This window comes from Pelophylax lessonae (assembly GCF_965119305.1).
Source record: "Pelophylax lessonae genome assembly, chromosome: 8".
NCBI lineage: Eukaryota > Metazoa > Chordata > Amphibia > Anura > Ranidae > Pelophylax > Pelophylax lessonae.
This window is the reverse complement of record NC_138775.1, coordinates 297,611,451-297,635,807: the sequence shown is the minus strand read 5'-3', so window position 1 is coordinate 297,635,807 and position 24,357 is coordinate 297,611,451. Positions and strand designations below refer to the sequence as shown.

The 24,357-nt window shown below is 45.9% G+C and overlaps 1 protein-coding gene across 1 annotated transcript; it reads left to right on the top strand.

Annotated features, from left to right (window-relative positions):
• The first annotated feature begins 231 nt into the window (after positions 1–231).
• PRDX1 (peroxiredoxin 1) lies at positions 232–11,221 on the top strand. The gene is made up of 5 exons (XM_082264901.1): positions 232–351; positions 2,337–2,490; positions 6,674–6,793; positions 7,009–7,139; positions 11,089–11,221. Exons 1-5 carry the CDS (start codon positions 246–248, stop codon positions 11,172–11,174), a joined length of 597 nt encoding a protein of 198 aa, XP_082121027.1. The 5' UTR covers positions 232–245; the 3' UTR covers positions 11,175–11,221.
• The last annotated feature ends 13,136 nt before the right edge of the window (positions 11,222–24,357 follow it).

The window sequence follows — 24,357 nt, the reverse complement described above, 5'->3', positions numbered from 1 at the left end:
ACGGCTATCTACATGCACACCACTCACAGAATGGCTGAAATGGGTATTTAATTATATTTTAAGTATAAAAAGTTTTTCATGCATGTGGGAGATTCTTTAAAGCTTCTAACCTCAAATGCTCAACAGGTTTTCCTCTGCCCGGTGTACGCGAGCCCTTATTGTGTGGCAGCACCCCAGATAACAGAAATCTAACTTCTGTATCATAGCCTTATCTTCTTTTTTTAATTCTTCTAGATTGACGCACCATGTCTGCTGGAAACGCACAGATCGGAAAGCTCGCTCCGGACTTCACCGCCACGGCTGTGATGCCCGATGGGCAGTTCAAAGATCTTAAACTCTCAGACTACAGAGGTGGGTGGAGAAGTCTGCATTGGGGAAAATCTGTCATGTCGTCATAATCGCCTCAAAATGTGGGCTGTCTGTAAAATATCACTGGAGAGATATAGATAGATGTATGTATTCCTAAATTTTATATAGATGGGTTGTACACAGAGTGATGGATTTCAAGCATGTGGGGGTTTTTTAATTTTGATTACGGCTTACAGCGAGTGACACCCCAAAATTCAGTATCTCAGAAAATTAGAATATTACATAAGACCAATAAAGGATATTTAATGGAGAAATGTCTTAGTGAAAAGTCTGTCCATATACAGCAGGGGTGTCAAACTCTATTTCATCGCGGGCCGCATCAGCATTACGGTCGCCCTCAGAGGGCCGGTTCTATCTGTAGCCCACCACTATCAGAAGTCCCCACCCTCCCTTACATCACAGTGCATCCCCTTTACCATGTGCTGCTGCAGGGAAGAAGCTGGAGGCAGAGCTGGGAAGCGGCAACTGCAGGGTCTGGAGGAGGGCTGGAGTCTGCTGAATGCTGAGACCAATTGAGGTGGAGAGGAGGGGCTCCAGAGGTGCAGGATCTGTAGGAGGAGTTGTATCCTCCTCTCTGCTGCCAACTGCTAAGTTGGGGGGTTCTCTCTGCAGCTGCAGGGGGAAGAACGGGATCTGGCAGAGGAGCTCTGTCCTCTCTGCTACCATCTGCTGAGACAAGGTGGGGGTGAAGATGAGGATGATGCAGGAGAGGTGCAAGGGCCACATGAAATGGCTTGGAGTGCCGGATTCAGCCCGCAGGCCTTGTGTTTTGACACCTGTGATGTACAGTATAGTATGCACTCAATACTTGGTCGGGGCTTCTTTTGCATCAATGCTGCGTGGCATGGAGGCGATCAGCCTGTGACACTGCTGAGGTGTTTTGGAAGTCCAGATTGATTTGATAGCGGCCTTCGGCTCGTCTGCATTGTTGGGTCTGGTGTCTCTCCTTTTTGCCATTACTGCACAGATTCTCTATCGTGTTTAGGTCAGGCCAGTTTGCTGGCCAATTAAGCACAGTGATCCCGTGATCATGTGACCAGGTATTGGTAGTTTTGGCAGTGTGGGCGGTGCCAAGTCCTGCTGGAAAATAAAATCAGCATCTCCATAAAGCTGGTCAGCAGTGGGAAGCATGAAGAGCTCTAGAATTTCTTGGTAGAGGGCTGCTCTGATTTTGGACTGATAAAACACAGTGGACCAACACCAGCAGAGGACAGGGCTCCCCAAATCATCAGTGACTGTGGAAACTTCACACTGGACCTCATGCAACTTGGATTCTGTGCCTCTCCGCTCCTCCAGACTTGTCAGTATGATTTGGGGAGCCATGTCACCTGCTGGTGACATTATTCCTGCCTAGGTGAGAAATTATAAAGGTTGGGGGGGGGGGGGGCTCCCCTGAAGAGGTATTAAAGAATCTTTTTCAGATGCTGTAGCTCAGGCATCACTAAATGGTGCAACTCTGTCTGGATCCATACCGAGTCACTGTCCCATCCCGACCTGGGGGTGCAGAAAGAAATACTGGGGGGGGAATAATGTAAAGGGGCAGAACACGGCTACTGTGTGTGTTGGGGGGGGGGGGGGGTGGTGTAAAGCGGTAGGACATGCTACAGTGTGTGTGGAGGGGGGGCAGTGCTGTTTAGGGGTAATGTGAGAGGGGGGCAGAGGACACCACTGTGGGGGACATTGCTGTGGGTGGGGATTGATGTGAAGGGGGTACAGAACACTACAGGTGACGCTGATGTAAGAAGGGGATTTTGATCTAAGAGGGATTGTGATGTGAAGGACCTGAATCATTGGACAAACCTGAAATTTGGACCCCTGCTGGAAGAAGGCTTTACTGATTGGACCTCCTGTAAATTTTAATTTCCCTTGCTGTAGCTCGAAGGTGGGGGGGGGGGGTATATGAAGGTCTTTTTCAAGCTATCAAACTTTGTGTTTTGTCTTAATTTTTAAGTTTCTTTTCTCTGCAGGAAAGTACGTCGTATTCTTCTTCTATCCCCTGGACTTCACCTTTGTCTGCCCCACGGAGATCATCGCTTTCAGTGACCGAGCGGAGGAGTTCAAGAAGTTAAACACAGAAGTCATCGCAGCCTCGGTGGATTCTCATTTCTGCCATCTGGCCTGGTAGGTCTGATCTGGATAGGAGACAATGGTGGACTTGTGATGGAAATATTCTGTGATTGGGGTTATTGCCAATACACAGCCTAGCAATGGCAAGCCAAGTGAATGGCGCATTCCTTGCATTGGATGAGCTCTGTCGTCCAATGCATGCAATCCTTTCCACGCATCCAATGCATGCAATCCTTTCCACACAATTTCTGATACAGAAATTTTTGCATTCAAACCTGATCCTCCTTTTTGAGAATAAAGAGAAACCATTTTGGGCCACACACTGCGATTCCATGATGGTTCCACAACTTTAAAAACCAGTAGATAAGACCCCTCCAAAGAAAGAAGATAAAAATATAAGTGCCTCACCACTGATTAATAGTCAAGGCACAATTTTATTCCTAGAAGAGTCAAAGGGACAATAAAATGATTATCCAAGGAGTTTCAGGGGGTCTAAATTCCCCCTTCATCAGGTCTTATAATAGGAAACCATGTATCGGGAAGGAATGACTGGACTTAGAAACAGGATTTTATCCAACGTCCTCTTCATACAGTGCATCCAGAATGTATCCACAGCGCTTCACTTATTCCACATTGTTACCTTATTCCATAATGGAATATATTCATTATGTTCCTCAAAATTCTACAAACAATCCCCCATAATGACAACCTTGAAGTGTTTATTTTTAATAAAAAAAAAAAAAAAAAAAAAAAAAAAAGTAAAATCCAATTTCCAGTATCAGCCTTTGCCATGACACTCAGAATTTGAGCTCAGATGCATCCTATTTCCACTGATCATCCTTGAGATTTTTCTACAACTTGATTGGAGTCCACCTGTGGTAAATTCAGCGGATTGGACATGATTTGGAAAGGCACACACCTGTCTATATAAAGTCCCACAGGTAACCGTGCATGTCAGAGCACAAACCAAGCCATGAAGTCCAAGGAATTGTCTGTAGACCTCAGACAGGATTGTATGGAGGCACAGATTGGGGGAAGGGTACAGAAACATTTCTGCAGCATTGAAGGTCCAAATGAGCACAGTGGCCTCCATCTGTAAATGGAAGAAGTTTGGAACCACCAGGACTCTTCCTAGAGCGGGCCGCCCGGCCAAACTGAGCGATCGGGGGAGGAGGGCCTTAGTCGGGGAGGTAACCCAAGAACCCGATGGTCACTGTGACAGAGCTCCAGCGTTTCTCTGTGGAGAAAGGGGAACCTTCCAGAAGAACAACCATCTCTGCAGCCCTCCACCAATCAGGCCTGTATAGTAGAGTGGGCAGAGGGAAGCCACTCACATGACAGCCTGCCTGGAGTTTACCAAAAGGCACCTGAAGGACTCTCAGACCATGAGAAACAAAATTCTCCGCTCTGATGAAACAAAGATTGAACTCTTTGGCCTGAATGCCAAGCGTCATGTCTGGAGGAAACCAGGCACCGCTCATCACCTGGCCAATATCATCCCTACAGTGAAGCATGGTGGTGGTAGCATCATGCTGTGGGGGTGTTTTTCAGCGGCAGGAACTGGGAGACTAGTCAGGATGGAGGGAAAGATGAATGCAGCAGTATAGACTGACTTGATGAAAACCTGTTCCAGGGTGCTCTGGACCTCAAACTGGGGCAAAGGTTAATCTTCCAACAGGACAACGACCCTAAGCACACAGCCAAGATAACAAAGGAGTGGCTATGGGACAACTCTGTGAATATCCTTGAGTGGCCCAGACTTGAACCCGATTGAACATCTCTGGAGACATCTGAAAATGGCTGTGCACCGACGCTCCCCATCCAATTTGATGGAGCTTGAGAGGTCCTGCAAAGAAGAATGGGAGAAACTGCCCAAAAATAGGTGTGCCAAGCTTGTAGCATCATACTCAGAAATACTGGAGGCTGGAATTGGTGCCAAAGGAGCTTCACCAAAGTATTGAGCAAAGGGTGTGAATACTTATGTACATTTTTTAGTAGAAAGTGAACTCTGCGCTAAGGATATCCAAGGAATGTGAAGGTGTAAATAGGCTGCAGCCTACCCTGAACTACAGTTGGACTGTATAAAGTAAAGGAGAATATTACCCAATATTTTCTCCTTTACTAATGTACATTTTTTACTTTTTTTTTTCTTCCCCCCCCCCCCCCTTTTTTTTTTAATGGATTTGCAAAGCTTTCAAACCAACTTCTTTCACATTGTCATTATGGGGGATTATTTGTAGAATTTTGCGGAAAATAATGAATTTAATCCATTTTGGAATAAGGCTGTAACATAACATGTGGAAAAGTGAAGTCCTGTGAATACTTTCCGGATGCGCTGTAGATCTCATTGGCAGCCAATAAAATCTGGACTATTGCAGAGTGGTATGGCACTTCAGTTATTCTATGAACCAAGGGAACTGTGGCCATCCGCTGGGGTGCTGAAGATGTCTGCCTAATAACCAGATCACCCACACCAACTGCAATGCTATTGGATAGCAACACCCAGATTCTGCTCTGATTGGGTATCTTGATGTAGAAACGCAGAAGCAATACACCACTATAGGGTTACTTGAGCCTTAAAGGAGAAGAGGATATAGTAAGATTTAATTTTTTATATATATGCACTTTCCCCGATTTAGATCGGAATCGGCCCAGAGGTTACGGCTATTTCGGGAAAGTGCTGTACCAGAGTGATGCCTGCAGCTAGAGGCATCACCCCGGTACCGGCGTCCACATGTCTTATGACAACCGATGCGGCTGAGAAGCAGCTCGTCTGTCATTACAAGGAGCGGAAGGGAGACCCGGGCTTCCAGCCTGCACAGCTGCCGAACAGAAGACCCGATCAAAGCCGCATTCGGCTCTGATCGGGTCTCCATGTAAATAAAGCCCAGAAGTGATGTCATGACATCGCTTCCGGTTACTCGGCGGCAAATTAAAAAAAAAAAAAAAAAATGCGAGCATTCAAAATGGCTATACTTGGCGTTTTTTGAATGCTTTTAAGCGCAGAGGTGGGATTTGGGGTCTTTTAGACCCACCAGAGTACCTGTTAAAAAAAGTGTCTCCGTGCTCGCACACAGAAGCGAACGCGTACGTAAGTCACACTCACAAAAGTAAACTGTGTTCAAACCATGCATGTGAGGTATCGCAGTGATCGTCAGCGCGAGAACAATAATTCTAGCACTAGACCTCTAACTCTATAAACGGGTAACCGTTAAATTATAATGCGGCGCCTATGGAGATTTTTTTAGGTATTTCGGGTACTTGTATAGCGCCGTCAATTTATGTAGCGCTTTACATATACATTGTACATTCACATCAGTCCCTGCCCTCAGGAGCTTACAATCTAAGGTCCCTAATTCGCATACATTCAGTAGGGCCAATTTTTTTATACAGGATCCAATTAACCTCCCAGCATGTCTTTGGAGTGTGGGAGGAAACCCACGCAGGCACAGGGAGAACATGCAAACTCCAGGCAGGTAGTGTCGTGGTTGGGGGTTCGAACCAGCGACCCTCTTGCTGCTAGGATAATGTGCTAACCACTACACCACTGTGCCGTACTATAGCTTGTCCCCATTACACAAGTGTGCGCAATTTTAAAGCCTGATATGTTAGACCTCTATTTACTCCTCTTTCATGTTATACAAAAAGTGTATGTATATACAAATATCTATTTTTTTCCTTTTCATGAAAGTGGATTTCTTCCAAAAAATGTATTTGGAAGACCGCTGTGCAAATACCGTGTGACAGAAAATATTGCCACAATCGTCATTTTATTCTTTAGGGTCTCTGCTAAAAAAAAAAGTTTGGGAGTGCTAACTAATTTTCCTAGCAAAATATTTAACTTGTAATCAACAAGTGTCAGCAAATGGCTTAGGCATGAATGGGTTAATGTAACTCTCATTACTATAACACACACATGCAGGGATGCACCCTACAACTGTAGCCGAGCCCTTAGACTTTGATCACTTCTAATGCACCAGGAATGTGTTTACCTGGAAGATCAGTTGAGAGTTTAATGATTTAAGGAAAGGAATTTTAGTGACAGTGGAAATATCTGGAAAATGTCTCCCAACAGAATTACTTAGTCTTGTGAATGGATCAACGTGGCATTTCCTGAATCAAAATCTTTATCTATGGAAGAGAATTTCTTATCCTCAATCTGATTATTTTCTGCTCTTGCATGATTGGTCAGAACAGTAATAATGCTTCTGGTAAAGATGAAATCTTCTTTCCGCAGGACCAACCAATCCAGGAAGGATGGCGGTTTGGGCCCCATGAAGATCCCCCTGGTCTCAGACATGCGCCGCACAATCTCCAAAGATTTTGGTGTTCTCAATGATGAAGGAATCTCCTTCAGGTAATCGGATCTTTGTCATTGGCCAGAAAATACAATCTCTATATTGTCACCATTCTTGGTGCGATTGTTTAGGTAAATTGCACTTCTCAAGCATGGCATGCTGGGAATTGTAGTCTTGCTCCCAGAGCTCAGTAGTTTGCCCAGCACTGATAATAATATATTGAGTTTGTGTGATTTGAGGCACATTTGTAACAATGTAACCATGTTCTCTGCAGGGGACTCTTCATCATAGATGAGAAGGGGATCCTGCGTCAGATCACCATTAACGACCTGCCTGTCGGCCGATCTGTAGATGAAACGCTGCGACTGGTGCAAGCTTTTCAACACACGGACAAGTACGGAGAAGGTGAGTTGTCCTCGGATCATTGCAGCAGGAGGTTGCAAGTTGTTGAACAATAGTACCCTGGAACACAGTATTGGGTGAATTGAATAGTTGTTCCGAGGGGTCCTCAAACATTGCATAGCATGAGTGGGGCCCACAGGGGCTGCTGCCTTGGGTGCAAAATCATACCTCTTATCCATCCCGGATTCTATGGGACCGTCCTGGTATTCCAACAAAATCCCAATGTCTTGTGGATCTGGGCGAGTCCATGAGCCCAGTGCTGCTACAAGTTTTTTGGCACTTGGCTCCACAAAGTCACTTGGCAGGGACCTGGAGCACCTACTGTTAATCTCCAGGGTGCCCTAGCGCTGAAATCCTCCCCCCTGCAGCCTCCAGCATTTCTCCCTGCTGGCTGCCTGTAATCATACAACTCCTAGCCAAAGGAAGCTAGGCTCTTCCTCAGTTTGACTACATCTCTCTAAAGAAAAAAAAAAAAACATTTTATAAAGGCTTCCAGGTGCACCAAAACGAGAGGTAGAAATCCTGTCCCCTGTAGGCATGCTGCAGATTTAAGGGCTCTTTCACACCATCCATCCCTTGGACGGACTCCCGTTTATCTCAGCGGGGGATCGGCTGAGCAGGAGGATGACAGCTGTTCTCTGCGCTGTGTGCGGAGACACAGCTATCAGTTTTCCATACATCTCTATGGGGGAATTGGATGGGAACGGACCATCCGTCCGTTCTCGTCTGATCCCATCCGATCCGCTGGACGGATGGAAAATAAGGCTTCCATCCGTCCAGATTTATCGGATGTCAGCGGACATGTCTCCGCTGACATCCGATGCCCCATAGAGATGCATGGGGGGACCGTTCAGATCCGCCAAAAAACGGGCAGGCGGATCTGAACGGTCCGCCTATGTGAAAGGGGCCTAAGGCTTTTGATGTTCTGGAAGCAGTGGTCTCTCTGCAGATGTCTTACAAACCCCCTGCTAAGTTACAGCACAGAAAGCAATGGTCCTTCTCTGTAGAAGGCTGGAAAGTGCCATATTTAGGCTGTGGGTGCTTTGTGACGAATGGTATAATAAGGCCCCTTTCACACTGATGCGTTTTTTTTTTTTTTTTTTTTTTTTTTTTTCCTCCTGCATTTTACCTTGCAAGAAAAATGTTTCCCTTTTAAAACCTATGGGACTTTCACACCATTGCTCTGTGGGTGTGGTGCATTTTGCATGCTGCATCTTTGGTGCAGGTTTTGAAAACTGCACCCAAAACGCAGCTTCCCATTGAAATGACTGGAAAGTGCGGTTAAAAACACACTGCACTTTGCGCTTTTGGGGCATTGAGTCGCATGTCAACTTTTCACAGGTGCAGGCAACCCAGAACGCACAGGAAATGCATCCAAAATCATGGTAAAAACACCCATGCCATTTTGCTACAAAGCAGCGTGAAAGGGTCCAAAGACTTTGCATACATTTTGTTTTGATGGCACCTGGAATGTATTTATCAGATTGGAAAGTTATTTAGGTTTTACCAAGACTGGAGTTTCCTTTAACAGAGAACCTGCTGGGTGACTTTCATCCCTCCATTGATGAGCGGGTAGGGCCGTTGGGACAGTTCCTGCTGGCAGCCATGACAGTAGAATGGGCGCAGTGCCAGCACATGCCTGGGTGTGTTGCAGGTTAGGCAGTAAAAGCCACACAGACCAGCCGTGAATCGCTGAGCTGCTGCAATGCCGACTCTCCATAATCTCTCTGATTTTCCAGATCGCCCTGTGTGTGGCGCAGCGGCCACAGAAACACAAGAGAGCCAATCTAAGGTGGTAATGGGGACCTCCGTCCAGAGGGTGACTCTAACTCTAAGTGTATCAATGAACCAATCCACTCCGAACAATATGGAGTCTCTTTTTTTTTACCCAATCCAAAAATCTCCTTCCTCCAGTCACTGCCCACTCTATAAGGGTTACATTCTTGTCACTGCCGGATAGGTGATGGGTCCTCTGCAGTCTTAGTGTATCTTCAAGGACAAAAATGGGGTGGGGTGTCTCCCAAGTCCCATAAACCATTGAAAGACTGAGGGCCTCAAGCATGACTCCCAAAGGCATGATGGGACTTGTAGTTTAGCAACAGCTGGCGAGTTGCTGTTTGCCTACCCCCTGCCCTGAGGCAAATGTTGGGATCCTCTCCTGGCCTGACTTAGCTGATGGCAGAGCTGCCCAAAAGTTAATAAACTGCAGTCATTACAGGCGACTTCCACTATCCTTGCAGGATTTTAGAGCATGTAATGGGAGGAGCTATAACACAGAAAGGTGGGGGGCAATGCCCCCCCATGGTGGGAGTCTACACCCAGATCTCGTGGGAGCAGTCTGGAAACTCTGAAGTAACTACATATCTATTGGGGTGATTTGTCCCCTGGCTCCACCTATAACATTTCTGCACAGACTGGCCCTTTAAGATTCAAATTCTTTACATTCCTGATTAGTTTATCGATGATCCCGGTCAATCGGATAACAAACTGTGAATGGCCCAATAAAACCGAGGTTCAAAAAGTGCAAAATATTTAATCCTTAACAGAGCTTTATTGGCACAACTCCAATGTGGAGATTACACAATGGTGGAGTCTGGAGGTCGGAGATGAAACAATGTAACATTGTTAATAAATGCTCTTCCTGGAGGAAGAAATGTTGTTTTTTTTTTTTTTTTTTTTCTATCCAATCACGAGTGACAGGAAACAAGTTTCTGTATCCAGCTATAAAATCTACCCGTATAGAATGTGTCCAATGTTTGCTGTACCCTGAAATGGAGTGTCTGAGATGGGTGCCAGCTGGGCGGGAGGGGTTCCTTGTCTGCATTCTCCCTAAGGTCCTACTCATTGGCACCCATCTAAACGCCTAAATCTATGGATATAAAATGCCAGCTTTTTTGCCCACCGGGGAGATTTACTAAAACTGGAGGGTGCAAAATCTGGTGCAGCTCTGCAAAGAAACCAATTGGCTTTCTGGTTTTATTGTCAAAGCTTAATTGAACCAACTGAAGTTGGAAGCTGATTGGCTCCCATGCAGAGCTGCACAAGATTCCAAGTGCTCCAGTTTTAGTAAATCTCCCCCATGTCCACTTTGAGACTTGTTGCTGCCAATAATTTCAGAATTGCTTTTTTTTTTTTTTTCCTCTTTCCATAATCTGGTCCACTTTCTCAGTTTACACATTTGATCTTTTTTCTATTGTGCATAAAATCTGGGTTCATGAGATCATTGCATTGTTGTACAGATTTTGCACAGCACCCCAACTTTTTGGGGGTTTTAGAATTAAATGTATTTAGAAATAAATGTATAAAAAAAAAATATATATATATATAATATAATATTCCATATCATGAATGCATGTTGAGGGCCCATGTTCAATGCAAGGCACCTAAGTGTTAATGGGCTTGTCCAGAGGTGTTGCAGATTTGCATTGAGATGCAGCAAATGGATTTACCTAAAGTTGAGCACTATATACCTGGGTGGTGATACCAATGTCCTGCCGGTGGTGTCCCTGCAAATCCTTTACCTGTAAACTTTGTATGAACCAATAACTTATTATTTTTTTTTTTTTTTTTACAAATTTTTGGCACTTGAAACTTGCACAGAAGCCTTTAAGTGTTAATGATTTTTATTTTTTTTCTATAATTTTTTAATTCTAATTTTTCTGCAGTAATTTTTAAGATTTTTGCTTAAGCTGGCCATACATTATACAATTTTTTTTTCTTATAAAATTTTCCTTTAGTTTTTACTAAAAACCATATCCTATACGATTAAACCTAAACACTTTCAATTTGTATGCAATCGGGTAGACCCTTGCACTACATAGTTGGAAATTTAAAAAAAAAAATGGTATAATTTACGGCCAGCTTTAGTCTCTGGATTTGTATAAATCCCTAAAATTTAACTGGTGTGTTTTTTTTTTTTTTTTTTTTTTTTTTTTTTTTTTTCCTTTTCCAGTCTGCCCAGCAGGATGGAAGCCAGGAAGTGACACCATCAAACCAGATGTCAAGCAAAGCAAAGAATTCTTCTCTAAACAAAAGTAGTGTCAGAAAGTGCTGCCCCTCGTAGCCAGGCTGGTGCCCCCCCCTTCCACCCTCTGTCTAGGAAGTGCTGCCCACTGTAGCCAGGCTGGAGTACCCCCTCTGTATAGAAAGTGCTACCCCTGATAGCCGGGTCCAACCACCTTCTCTGTATAGAAAGTAAAAGTATTTGTAGTAAAATGTTTTACAGATTATCTCAGTGTAGATGGAATGGAGTCTGGTGTAAAGAGTCCCTTATTTTTTGTCTTTTCTGACTTCAGGTATATTTTTGTAAAAAGGGCAATGAAATTTCTAGGTGAGATCAACCAGAATCTGTCTAATCTGTAAAATGTCAGAAGAAAACTGTTTTTGTATTCTTGTGATCTCAAATGGTGTACAATAAATAATATAGTGCATTAGGTGTGTACATTGTAATGTATGGGGATGGAGGGAAGGCGTAGAAGACTTGTTGGCTCACTTTTATTTAAAAGTAAAGGTTTAAAAAAAAGTGTGTGATATAGATATATACTATATTACAATTTTTTTTATATATATATTATACACACAATATTACAAATTAAAATTTATATAATTTAATTTGGCATTGCATGACTGTGTGCAAATGCCAGTAGCACGGTGCCGAATAGCAGCAAATGGCCTGATCATGAAGGGGGTAACACCTAGAGTTCAAGGGGCTAGGGAGGTTTTCGTTTGTATTTTTGAAGTAATGGTAGAACTCTGCAAGGGAAAAACAAAAAAAAAGTTTCCCTTGCAGAGGTTTCTACCATTATTTCAAAAATACAAAAAAAAACCTCCCTAACCACTTGAACTCTGGAAGGTTTTACCCCCCCCCCCCCCTTCATAACTAGGCTACTTGCTATTTGGCACTGTGCTACTGGTAATTGCACATGCAACACCAAATGAACATTTTTTTTTTTTTTTTTTTTTTAAACCCATCCAAAAATTAAAAAAAAAATTAATTTCTTCAATTTTAGGCCAAAATGTTTTGTCTCTTTAAGAAAAAAAGAACATTTTGGCCTAAAATTGAAGAAATTTTATTTAATAGCTTTTGCGAATTATGGTGAGGGGGTGAGAAGCATTTGATCCCCTTGTACATTTTGCCCACTGACAAAATGAATCCATCATTAGAATTTATTGATCATTTCTTTAACAGTGAGAGAATAACAAAAATATCCAGAAACTCATTTAAAAAAAAATGTATAAATTTGATTTGCATTTTAATGAGTGAAAAGTATTTATTGTTTATCCCCTCAAGCGGCAAGATTTCTGGCTCCCAGGTGTCTTCTATACAGGTAATGAGCTGAGATTAGGAGCACTCCCTTTAAAAGAGTTCTCGTAATCTCAGCATGTTGCCTGTATAAAAGAGACCTGTCCACAGAATTGGTCAGACTCCAATCTCTCCACCATGGCCAAGACCAAAGAGCTGACCAAGGATGTCTGGGACAAGATTGTAGACCTACATAAGGCTGGAATGGGCTACAAGATCATCGCCAACATCTTGGGTGATACCCTAACCCTAAGGGTGACTACTGTTGGTGCGATTATTCACAAATGGAAGAAACCCAAAATCACTGTCAGTCTCCCTCAGTCTGGGGCTCCATGCAATATCTTGCCTTGTGGGAGTTTTAGGCTCGGTTCACACTGATGCGATGCGGGAAGGCTGCGAACTCGCAGCCTGTTCCCGCATCGCACACGCACCCCCGGCAGTTCACACTGCCATATGCGATACGCTGGGGGTGTCAATGTAATCTTAACGACACCCCCAGTTTGATCGCATATCGCAGTGCGATCGTGCAGTTCGCACAAGTGTGAACCGCTGCGCGATCCGATCCTGATGCGGCAGCAAAAATGCCTCCTGTGCGTGTTTGCTGCGGGTGCGATGCGAATTTAGCCATACAAACTGTATGGCTAAACTCGCACCGCACAGCTGATCGCATGTCATGTCGGAGCAGTGCGCTCCGACATGACATGCTAACCCCGCACACGCAGTAGTGTGAACCGGGGCTCAATGATGAGACTTGTGAGGAATGAGCCCAGAACTACACGGGAGAATCTTCTCAATGGTCTTAAGGCAGCTGGGACCATCGTCACCAAGAAAACAATTGGTAACGCACTACACTGTAAAGGACTCAAATCCTGCAGCACCCCCAAGGTCCCCCTGCTCAAGAAAGCACCTCTACAGACCCGTCTGATGTTTGCTAATGAATATCTGAATGATTCAGGGGAAAAATGGGTGAAAGTGTTGTGGTCAGATGAGACCAAAATCAAGATCTTTGGCATCAACTCAACAGGTTTGGAGGAATGCTGCCTATGACCCGCAATACCACCATCCCCACTGTCAAACATGGAGGTGAAAACATGATTTTGGGGGTGTTTTATGCAAAGGGGACAGGATAACTTCACCGCAGCAAAGGGATGATGGGACGGACCATGTACTGTCAAATCTTAGGTCAGAACCTCCTTTCCGCAGCAAGGACATTGAAAATGAGTTGTGGATGGGTATTCCAGCATGACAATGACCAAAGAAGTGTATTCAGGTCCTGGAGTGGCCTAGCCAGTCTCCAGACCTTAAAGGCTCGTGCACACTAGAAGAAAATTGGGCGAACATTTTCGTCCAAAGAATTTTAGTATGATTTTCGTATAAAGATACAGAACTTTTCTACATCCAGATTTTTTTTGTACAAAATTCTCGAAGGGACAGACTTAAATTTTTCTTGTACGGAAAAAAACGATTTTCGTTTAATGTGTACCATTTTCGTACAAGAAAAATCGACTGTGCATGATCAGAAACTAAACAAAAAAAGCCTTTGAAAAAAAAAGATATATATATCACAATTCTGCCCTCTACTGGTGATATAATATATCCCCTGCGCACAAGTAAACTTCCGAATAGTCTTATATAGACACTACCGCATCTACTAAAAAAAGAAATTGTGTCAAAGTATACTCAAATCAATCGTCCCTTAGAACAATGAAATTGGCATAAGTAGTGCTGGTAAAAAAGCCTTTGTAGTACAAATTTTCATACAAAAATTCTTTCATCAGTTCCGATTTGCTGTGAAACGATAAAAATTGGACAATCGTTCGCTCGATTTTCTTAGTGTGTACCCCACTTAAGTCTATTAAAAAATATGTGGAGGGAGCTGAAGATTCAAGTTGCCGAACGTCAGCCTCGAAACCTTAATGACTTGGAGAGGCTCTGCAGAAGAGTGGGACAAAATCCCTCCTGAGATGTGTGCAAACCTGGTGGCCAACTACAAGAAACGTCTGACCTCTGTGATTGCCAACAAGGGTTTTGCATCCAAGTACTAAGTCATGTTTTTCAAAGGGAGCAAATACTAACTATATATACTGTATATATATATTCTCTATATCCTGGTGTACTGACTTCCTTTCTCATTTCTGAAGGCCCTTAAAATGTCTAGATGGTTTAAAGCAGTTACCAAGGGGCATGGCAAGTTTTTTTTTTTTTTTTTGGTCACAATTTTCTTAAAAAATTAAAATCCATTTTTTTTTTTTTTTTAATTTAATAAGGTCACCACCACAGTACAGCCTCCTATGACTGGTGTGGCGGTGATCAGGGACACTGGTGATAGCGTGTTTAAAAAAAAAATATATATATATATATATTTTTTTCCCTCTGTACTTTCATCAGCGTGGTTCAATGTTCCCAAATACACTGTGGGCGGTCGGTAAGTGGTTAAAGTAGAACTATGGGGAAAATTTAAATACAGGAGGTGTGTTACTGGCCAGATTGGGGGTGCTCTAATACTGGAGGTGTATTACTGGCCAGAGTGGGGGGGTGCTCTAATACTGGAAGTGTGTTACTGGCCAGGTCACCAGGTTCAAACCGAGGGGGAAAAAAAGTCTACAAAAAAAAAAAAAAAAGAATCTTCTAATGATTGGTAAGCTGTAATATAATACATTGTTGGTGTTTTGTTTAATACCGCTTTAACTATTGGCAGCTGTGTAAGGTGTGATTCAGAGGCGTAACTAGAACCTTCAGGGCCCTGATGCAAGAAACCATGAAGGGCCCCCCAGACCCCTGGCCGGGGCCCTTACCTTCAAGCCCAGGGCTCTTCCCACTAATCCTGGGGCTCTTTACACTCGTTGCATGGCCTTTTATTACGGTCCCACAGCAGGATGCTTTCACAAGTTCTGCAGTGGGCCCCCTTCCTGCAATCTTGGGGCCTCCCCACAGTGGTGCAATGCCAGGGTCCAGTCGCAAGTGTGACCTTTGCGATCCTGGAAGTTCACCCACTGGTTTGCTACCGGGCCCCCTGGAGCATGGGGCCCGGTAGCGATTGCAACCCCTGCAACCCCTGTAGTTACGCCCCTGGTGTGATTAGCAGGATGATGGACAATTACCCATCACAAATCCCAGGAGGAGAATTCTGCACTGGGAATGGCATCCAACAACGGTTATCCCTTATTGCAAAAAACATGCATAACCGCTGAAAAACAGTGCTTCAGACCATGAGCCATGACTAAGGCATGACGGCCAAAACACGTTGGCTGTTTTACAGCTGTCAGACCATGAGCCATGACTAAGGCCTGACGGCTGAAACACGTTGGCTGTTTTACAGCTGTCAGACCATGAGCCATGACTAAGGCCTGACGGCTGAAACACGTTGGCTGTTTTACAGCTGTCAGACCATGAGCCATGACTAAGGCCTGACGGCCGAAACACGTTGGCTGTGTTACAGCTGTCAGACCATGAGGCATAACTAAGGCCAACCAACCAAAACATGTTGGCTGGTATACCTGTTTTTGCAATAAAGGAAAACGGTTGTTGGATGAGATTCTGAGTGCCGACTTCTCCTCCTGTGATTCGTGTTACCTGAGGCTTTGGCAGCCTGTAAGTCTGAGCCTGGGGCAGAGCTGGGATGTGAGAAGGTGGAAGTGCCCACACACCTGTATTCCATTACCCATCACAGGTTAGCGACTGAAGGTCAGTCTGGGAGCAGAATGGAGGACTGGGGGCCGGTTGACGCCAGAGCTGTCGCGGTGTGTGGGGCGATATCGCCCAACAGTAACACAAGTCAATGGTAAGGGACACCGGTGCCGTTCACACTTATGTGCTTAGCACTGCGATGAAATAATGCATGCATCATTTTTGCGCAACGCTGCATAGCGCCTCCCATTGCAGCTCAACACATCTGCATATGACTGCGCAGTACAAATAAAGTTTAACACCTTCCCGCACAGCCTATAGTAAAATGATAGCCGGAAGGGAGCACTGTCATATGACGTCCTCCCAGAACGCCCCTCTCGCAGGGGCCACGAAATCTGTCACCGGCTGTGACTGACCACTGCATGGGCCTGCTACCAGTACCATGTGACTGTTGTGACCAATCACAGAAGATCACATGACAACTCTAAACAATGGACGGCTTCCTTTCATGCCATTCACTGTATATGATTGTTTTTGTGATTGGTCACAGTGATCACATGGTACAGACAGGCCAATCACAGCCCACCTGTACCATGTGATTAGCTTTGCCTAATCACAACACAACACTCTGAATTAATCCGTTTCATTCAAATAATTGTTAAGTCTCTTTTAAAAAAAAACATTAAATCAAAAATGACAAACGTAATCCCTACTCTGTGCAGTTGGTTTTGCACAGAGCAGCCTGGATCCTCCTCTTCTCAGGTCCCTGTTCTGTGATCCTGGCCCCTCCCTCCTGTTGAGTGCCCCCACAGCAGGTAGCTTGTTATGGGGCACCCGAGCTGAGTCACAGCTCCCTGAAGTCCATTCAGACACAGAGCTGTGACCCAGCCCCGCCCCCTCTCTTTCTCTCTCCTGATTGGCTGACTGAATTTGACTAACAGCAACAGGAGCTGATCGCAGCGCATTGCTGTCTCAGCCAATGAGGAGGGAAGTCCAAGACAGCTGATTCACTCCAGCAGCATTGCTGGATAAAGATGGGCTCAGGTAAGTACAGTATTAGGGGGGGCTGCTGCACATAGAAGTTTTTTTTTTTTTATCTTAACGCATAGAATGCATCTTCTGCCTTTACAACTCCTTGCAGTAAAAATGGTTGCTTATACCAATGAAATTCATTGCTATAAGCAATCATAATGTGTAAAAGAAAATAAAAATCCTGATCGCTTCCCCAGAGCAGTACAATGTTACTTTTGTAAAAAAAATTGAAAAACAAAAGTAATAAAAATAAAAATTGGAAAGAAAAATGTTTACTTTTTATTTTTTACAGACTGTCGCCAGTCAGAGTTCCTGAGCACCGCCAAACCCGTTATATGACGACGCTGAGCTGCGCTGGTGAAGAGATGTAAAACACTAAAATTTTCACTTTTTTTTATTTTCAAATGTATTATTTTCCAAATAATTGTGACTATTTACATCTTCAAAAAACTCGCCATGCCTCCTACTAAATACCTCGGACTGTCTACTTTCCAAAAAGGGGTGATTTTGGGGGGTATTTGTACCGTCCTCTCATTTTCTGGCCCCAAGAAATGAGATCGGCCGTCACATCAGGGTTGATCGATTATCAGATATATATTCCATAGTTTGTGGATTCTATAACTTTCCTACAGACTAAATAATATTCACTTATTCGGGGTATTTTCACCAAAGAAATGTAGCAGAATATATTTTGGCCTAAATTTATGAAGAATGATTTTTTTTCTTTTGCAACATTTTATAAATGAAACAAAGAAAACTTGTTTTTTTTTCCATTTTCAGTCTTTATTTATTTAGAAAAAAAAACAACAACCCTGCGGTGATTAAACACCACCAAAAGAAAACTCTATTTGTCTAAAAGAAAATGATAAAAATATCATATGGGTACAGTGTGGCATGACCGCGCAATTGTCATTCAAAATGCAACAGTGCTGAAAGCTGAAAATTATCTTGGGCAGGACGAGGGGGAGGGGGTGGGGGAGTTAGGGCCTGGTATTGTAGGGGTTAAAATAGTATTACAAAAAAATGGGGGGAAAAAAAGCGTTTCGCCTTCTTACCGCCATCTTTCTAACGCGATGTGGATGTCTTATATGCAAACGATAACGCAGCACAAGAAAAATGCACTCAATATACAAGTAAACGGATCACAAATGCATTAGAAATGCGCATCGACACACTACAATAGCGCACTTTAATGCATCTCAGCGCAGAGCTGTGGTGTGAATTGGCCCTAAAACTGTCACTAGGAGGAGCTTCCTGTGTCAGAGCGCCACCTGGTGTGTGTGTGTGTGTGGAAGTGTCACCACACAATGTACAGCGCTGCGGAATAGGTCGGCGCTATAGAAATGTAAAATGATAGCATGTGACTGGAGGTCTTACACAATGAGAACTTCAAGGCGATTCACAATATCTTTAAAAGAAAAGATACAAGATTACCCCCCCCCCCCCCCCAATGTAGGCCGTCCTTTACCTCTGCTTAATGCATTAGAAAAAAAATGTCCAGCGTGCTGAAAAATCTTCAAGAATCTCTTTAATGATTTTTCAGCTGCAAAATATCCACTGAATCCTAAACTAAGGATGTATAATGAACGATATAAAACTGACTTAAATACTGACTTTGCCTTCATCTTCTTTTCTCTCCATAAGTACAGCACCAACTTTGATCAGCCATCTTCCAGGGTAACCGTCTCCTTCTTGAACCAAGATGGCAGCACAGGGATGACAATCCTGGTGCCTGTGCAGTTCTTGGCTGTGTTTCCAAATGTCTGACAGAGATCAGCCCCTGCTACAGCTTCTCATCTTGTGACTGTGAAGGTTCCCACATATATCCAGGTCATGGTGCATCCACTTCTTCCAATGAGAGTCAGGAAGATATTCCATGATTTATATTCACCTAATGTCCTCTACACCCATAAACTCCTCAAATCTAACCACCCAACCTTCGCACACCCAACCATCCGACCTCCACACACCTGACCATCCGACCTCTGCACACCCAACCTCCTGACCTCTGCACACCCAACCTCCACACATCCAACCTCCCCACACCTAACCACCCGACCTCTGCACACCCAACCACCTGACCTCCACACACCCAACCACCACACACCCAACCACCTGACCTCCACACACCCAACCACCAGACCTCCGCACACCCAACCACCAGACCTCCGCACACCCAACCACCCGTCCTCCGCAATCCCAACCTCCAAACACCTAACCTCCCGACCTCCACACACCCAACCTCCCCACACCTAACCACCCGACCTCCACACACCTAACCACCCGACCTCTGCACACCCAATCTCCCCACACCTAACCACCCGACCTCCACACACCCAACCTCTGCACACCCAACCTCCACACACCCGACCAACTGACCTCTGCACACCCAACCTCCCCACACCTAACCACCGACCTCTGCACACCCAACCATCCGACCTCCACACACCTGACCATCCGACCTCTGCACACCCAACCTCCTGACCTCTGCACACCCAACCTCCACACATCCAACCTACCCACACCTAACCACCCGACCTCCGCACACCCAACCACCTGACCTCCACACACCCAACCACCTGACCTCCACACACCCAACCACCAGACCTCCACACACCCAACCACCACACACCCAACCACCTGACCTCCACACACCCAACCACCAGACCTCCGCACACCCAACCACCCGCCCTCCGCAATCCCAACCTCCAAACACCTAACCTCCCGACCTCCACACACCCAACCTCCCCACACCTAACCACCCGACCTCTGCACACCCAATCTCCCCACACCTAACCACCCGACCTCCACACACCCAACCTCTGCACACCCAACCTCCACACACCTGACCAACTGACCTCTGCACACCCAACCTCCCCACACCTAACCACCGACCTCTGCACACCCAACCACCCGACCTCTGCACACCCAGCCTCCCCACACCTAACCACCCAACCTCCACACACCCAACCACCTGACTTCCACACACCCAACCACCAGACCTCCGCACACTTAACCTCCCCACACCTAACCACCCAACCTCCACACACCCAACCACCCGACCTCCGCAATCCCAACCTCCCAACTCCTAACCACCTGACCACACACCCAACCTCCCCACACCTAACCACTTGAGCTCTGCACACCCAACCACCTGACCGCTCCACACCTAACCTCCTCAACAATAACTGACTTAAAACTTCCGACTTCCAAAATAACCAACATAAAACCCCTGACTTCCAACAATAACCGACAATAAACCTCTAACTTCCAACAATAACTGACATAAAACCTCTGACTTCCAACAATAACTGACATAAAACCTCCGACTTCCAACAATAACTGACATAAAACCTCCGACTTCCAACAATAACCGACAATAAACCTCCGACTTCCAACAATAACTGACATAAAACCTCCAACTTCCAACAATAACCGACAATAAACCTCCGACTTCCAACAATAACTGACATAAAACCTCTGACTTCCAAAAATAATCGACATAAAACCTCAGACTTTCAACAATAATCTAAATAAAACCTCTGACTTCTGACAATAACCGACATAAAACCTCAGACTTCTGACAATAACCGACATAAAACCTCAGACTTCTGACAATAACCGACATAAAACCTCCGACTTCCAACAATAATCAACATAAAACCTCCGACCTCCAACAATAATCGACATAAAACCTCCGACTTCCAACAATAACCCACATAAAACCTCAGACTTCCAACAATAACCGACATAAAACCTCCGACTTCCAACAATAACCGACATAAATCCTCTGACTTCCAACAATAACCGACATAAATCCTCTGACTTCAAAAAATAATTGACATAAAACCACCGACTTCCAACAATAACTGACATAAAACCACCGACTTCCAACAATAACCGACATAAAACCTCTGACTTCCAACAATAACCGACATAAAACCTCCGACTTCCAACAATAACCTGAAAAGAAGATGTACACCTCACAGGTGGATCTATATCCACAATCAGCCGTGAGTGCTGGACCTCGGATCGCCACTGGATAACAGGAACATGAAGAGAAAGTGGCAGCACACCAAAATGATGACTTGATAATAGCAAATATTTATTTGTACAAATCTGGATAGAAGGTACAACAGAATGGAAATTGTAGACGCGTTTCACACGACCAACAGCGTGCTTGTTCACTACAACTACTGCAACAAATAACCCGGCTTAAGTATTTGTGCTGGAAGGTGCGCTGCACACCCCTACTTCATTGGAAAACCAGTTACCTCCATTCTAATACACAAAAAAAAAGACAGGATAAAAGCAACATCACAATCTTCAATGTATGACACATCCAACTCTTATCAAAAAGAATCATAATATAACCTAATCAAAGCAGTGCATGGTGTCATGAATATGTAGATGAAGATGTATTGTTTCTATATATTATAAAAAGATGCAAAAGTGCAATGTTAATACAATGTTAAATACCGTACATTGTTTCCAAAAGGTGAATAGATTGAATCCATAAAACCGGGAGCAAATATTCGATATAGAAATAAAATAGTAATGTGTCCAAGTATGGAGAACAAAATCAATTGAATAGATAGATGGATTATTATAATAGATGTCATCAATAGATATAGTATAGTATTTTATTTTACAATCGCTATATCAATTGATGACATCCATTATAATCCATCTATCTATTCAATTATTTTTTTGTTGTACCTTGTATCCAGATTTTATTTGCTACTATCACGTTATTGTTTTGGTGTGCGGGCACTTTCTCTTCATGTTCCAACCAGGGCCGGATTGGCCTACTGGGAAATTTCCCGGTAGGCTGGCATGGCGGCTATCCCCGTGCAGACGGCACATGCACGGTGACATGTTGGCACTGGGCGGCGCCTTTTGTCCAAAAGGTAAGCGAGACTTCTCCTCAGGAGATGCAGTGCTGTGGGCATGGTACAGCCTGTACACCTCCTAGCCTCCCCACATCCAACCTCCGCACACCTGACCACCCAACCTCTGCACACCTGACCTCAACACACCCAACCTCCCCACACCTGACCACCCGACCTCCACACACCCAACCTCCTCACACCTGACCACCCGACCTCCGCACACCTGACCACCTGACCTCCGCACACCTGACCACACGACCTCCGCACACCTGACCACCCGACCGCCTCACAACTGACCACCCGACCTCCTCACACCTGACCACCCGACCTCACACCTGACCTCCTCACACCTGACCACCCGACCTCCTCACACCTGACTACCCAACCTCTGCACACCTGACCTCAACACACCCAACCTCCCCACATCTGACCACCCGACCTCCGCACACCTGACCTCCGCACACCTGACCCCCCAACCTCTGCACACCTGACCACCTGACCTCCGCACACCCAACCTCCTCACACCTGACCATCCGACCTCCGCACACCTGACCACCCAACCTCTGCACACCTGACCACCCAACCTCCCCACACCTGACTGCTCGACCTCCGCACACCCAACCTCTGCACACCTGACCTTCCCACACCTGACCACCGAGCTCCACACACCCAACCTCTGAACACCTGACCACCCAACCTCCCCACACCTGACCACCCGACATCCGCACACCCAACCTCTGCACACCTGACCACCCGACATCCGCACACCCAACCTCTCCACACCTGACCACCCAACATCCACACACCCAACCTCCCCACACCTGACCATCCAACATCCACACACCCAACCTCCCCACACCTGACCACCCAACCTCCCCACACCTGACCGCCCGACCTCCGCACACCCAACCTCTGCACACCTGACCACCTGACCTTCCCACACCTGACCACCCGACATACACACACCCAACCTCTGCACACCTGACCACCCGACATCCGCACACCCAACCTCTGCACACCTGACCACCCGACATCCGCACACCCAACCTCTGCACACCTGACCACCCGACATCCGCACACCCAACCTCCCCACACCTGACCACCCGACATCCACACATCCAACCTCCCCACACCTGACCACCCGACATACACACACCCAACCTCCCCACACCTAACATTCACACACCCAACCTCCCCACACCTAACATTCACACACCCAACCTCCCCACACCTGACCACCCGACATCTACACACCCAACCTCCCCACACCTAACATTCACACACCCAACCTCTGCACACCTGACCTCCGCACACCTGACCAACCGGCCTCCACACACTTGACCTCAACACACCCAACCTCCCCACACCTGACCATCCAACCTCCGCACACCTGACCTCCGCACACCCAACCTCCGCACATAGGGAACCCCTATGATGAAGGGGAGACCCCTATGATGAGGTGGGAACCACTATAATGAAGGGGAGAGGGGCAAACCCCTATGATGAGGAGGGACCCCTATGATGAGGGGTGGAACCCCTATGATGAAGGGGAGAGGGGGGTACCCTTATGATGAGGGGTGGAACTCCAATGATGAAGAGGGATGGGGGCCCCTATGATGAAGGGGGAACCCCTATGATGAAGGGGAGAGGGGGTACCCCTATGAGGAGGGGGGAACCCCTATTATGAAGGGTGATGGGGACCCCTATGATGAGGGGGAGAGGGAGGACCCCTATAATGAAGTGGAGAGGGGGGTACCCCTATGATGAGGGGGAGAGGGGGAACCCCTATGATGAAGGGGAGAGGAAGGACCCCTATGATGAGGGGGGAACCCCTATGATGAAGGGGAGAGGGGGTACCCCTATGAGGAGGGGGGAACCCCTATGATGAAGGGTGATGGGGGACCCCTATGATGAGGGGGAGAGGGAGGACCCCTATGATGAAGGGGAGATGGGGTACCCCTATGATGAAGGGGGGAAGGGGGTACCCCTATGATGAAGGGGAGAAGGGGGTACCCCTATGATGAAGGGGAGAGGGGGTACCCCTATGATGAGGGGGAGAGGGAGGACCCCTATAATGAAGTGGAGAGGGGTGACCCATATGATGAGGGGGAGAGGGGGTACCCCTATGATGAGGGGGATACCCCTATGATGAAGGGTGATGGGGACCCCTATGATGAGGGGGAGAGGTAGGACCCCTATAATGAAGGGGAGAGGGGTGACCCATATGATGAGGGGGAGAGGGGGGACCCCTATGATGAGGGGGAGAGGGGGGACCCCTATGATGAAGGGGAGAGGGGGGGACCCCTATGATGAGGAGGGGACCCCTATGATGAGGGGTGGAACCCCTATGATGAAGGGGAAAAGGGGG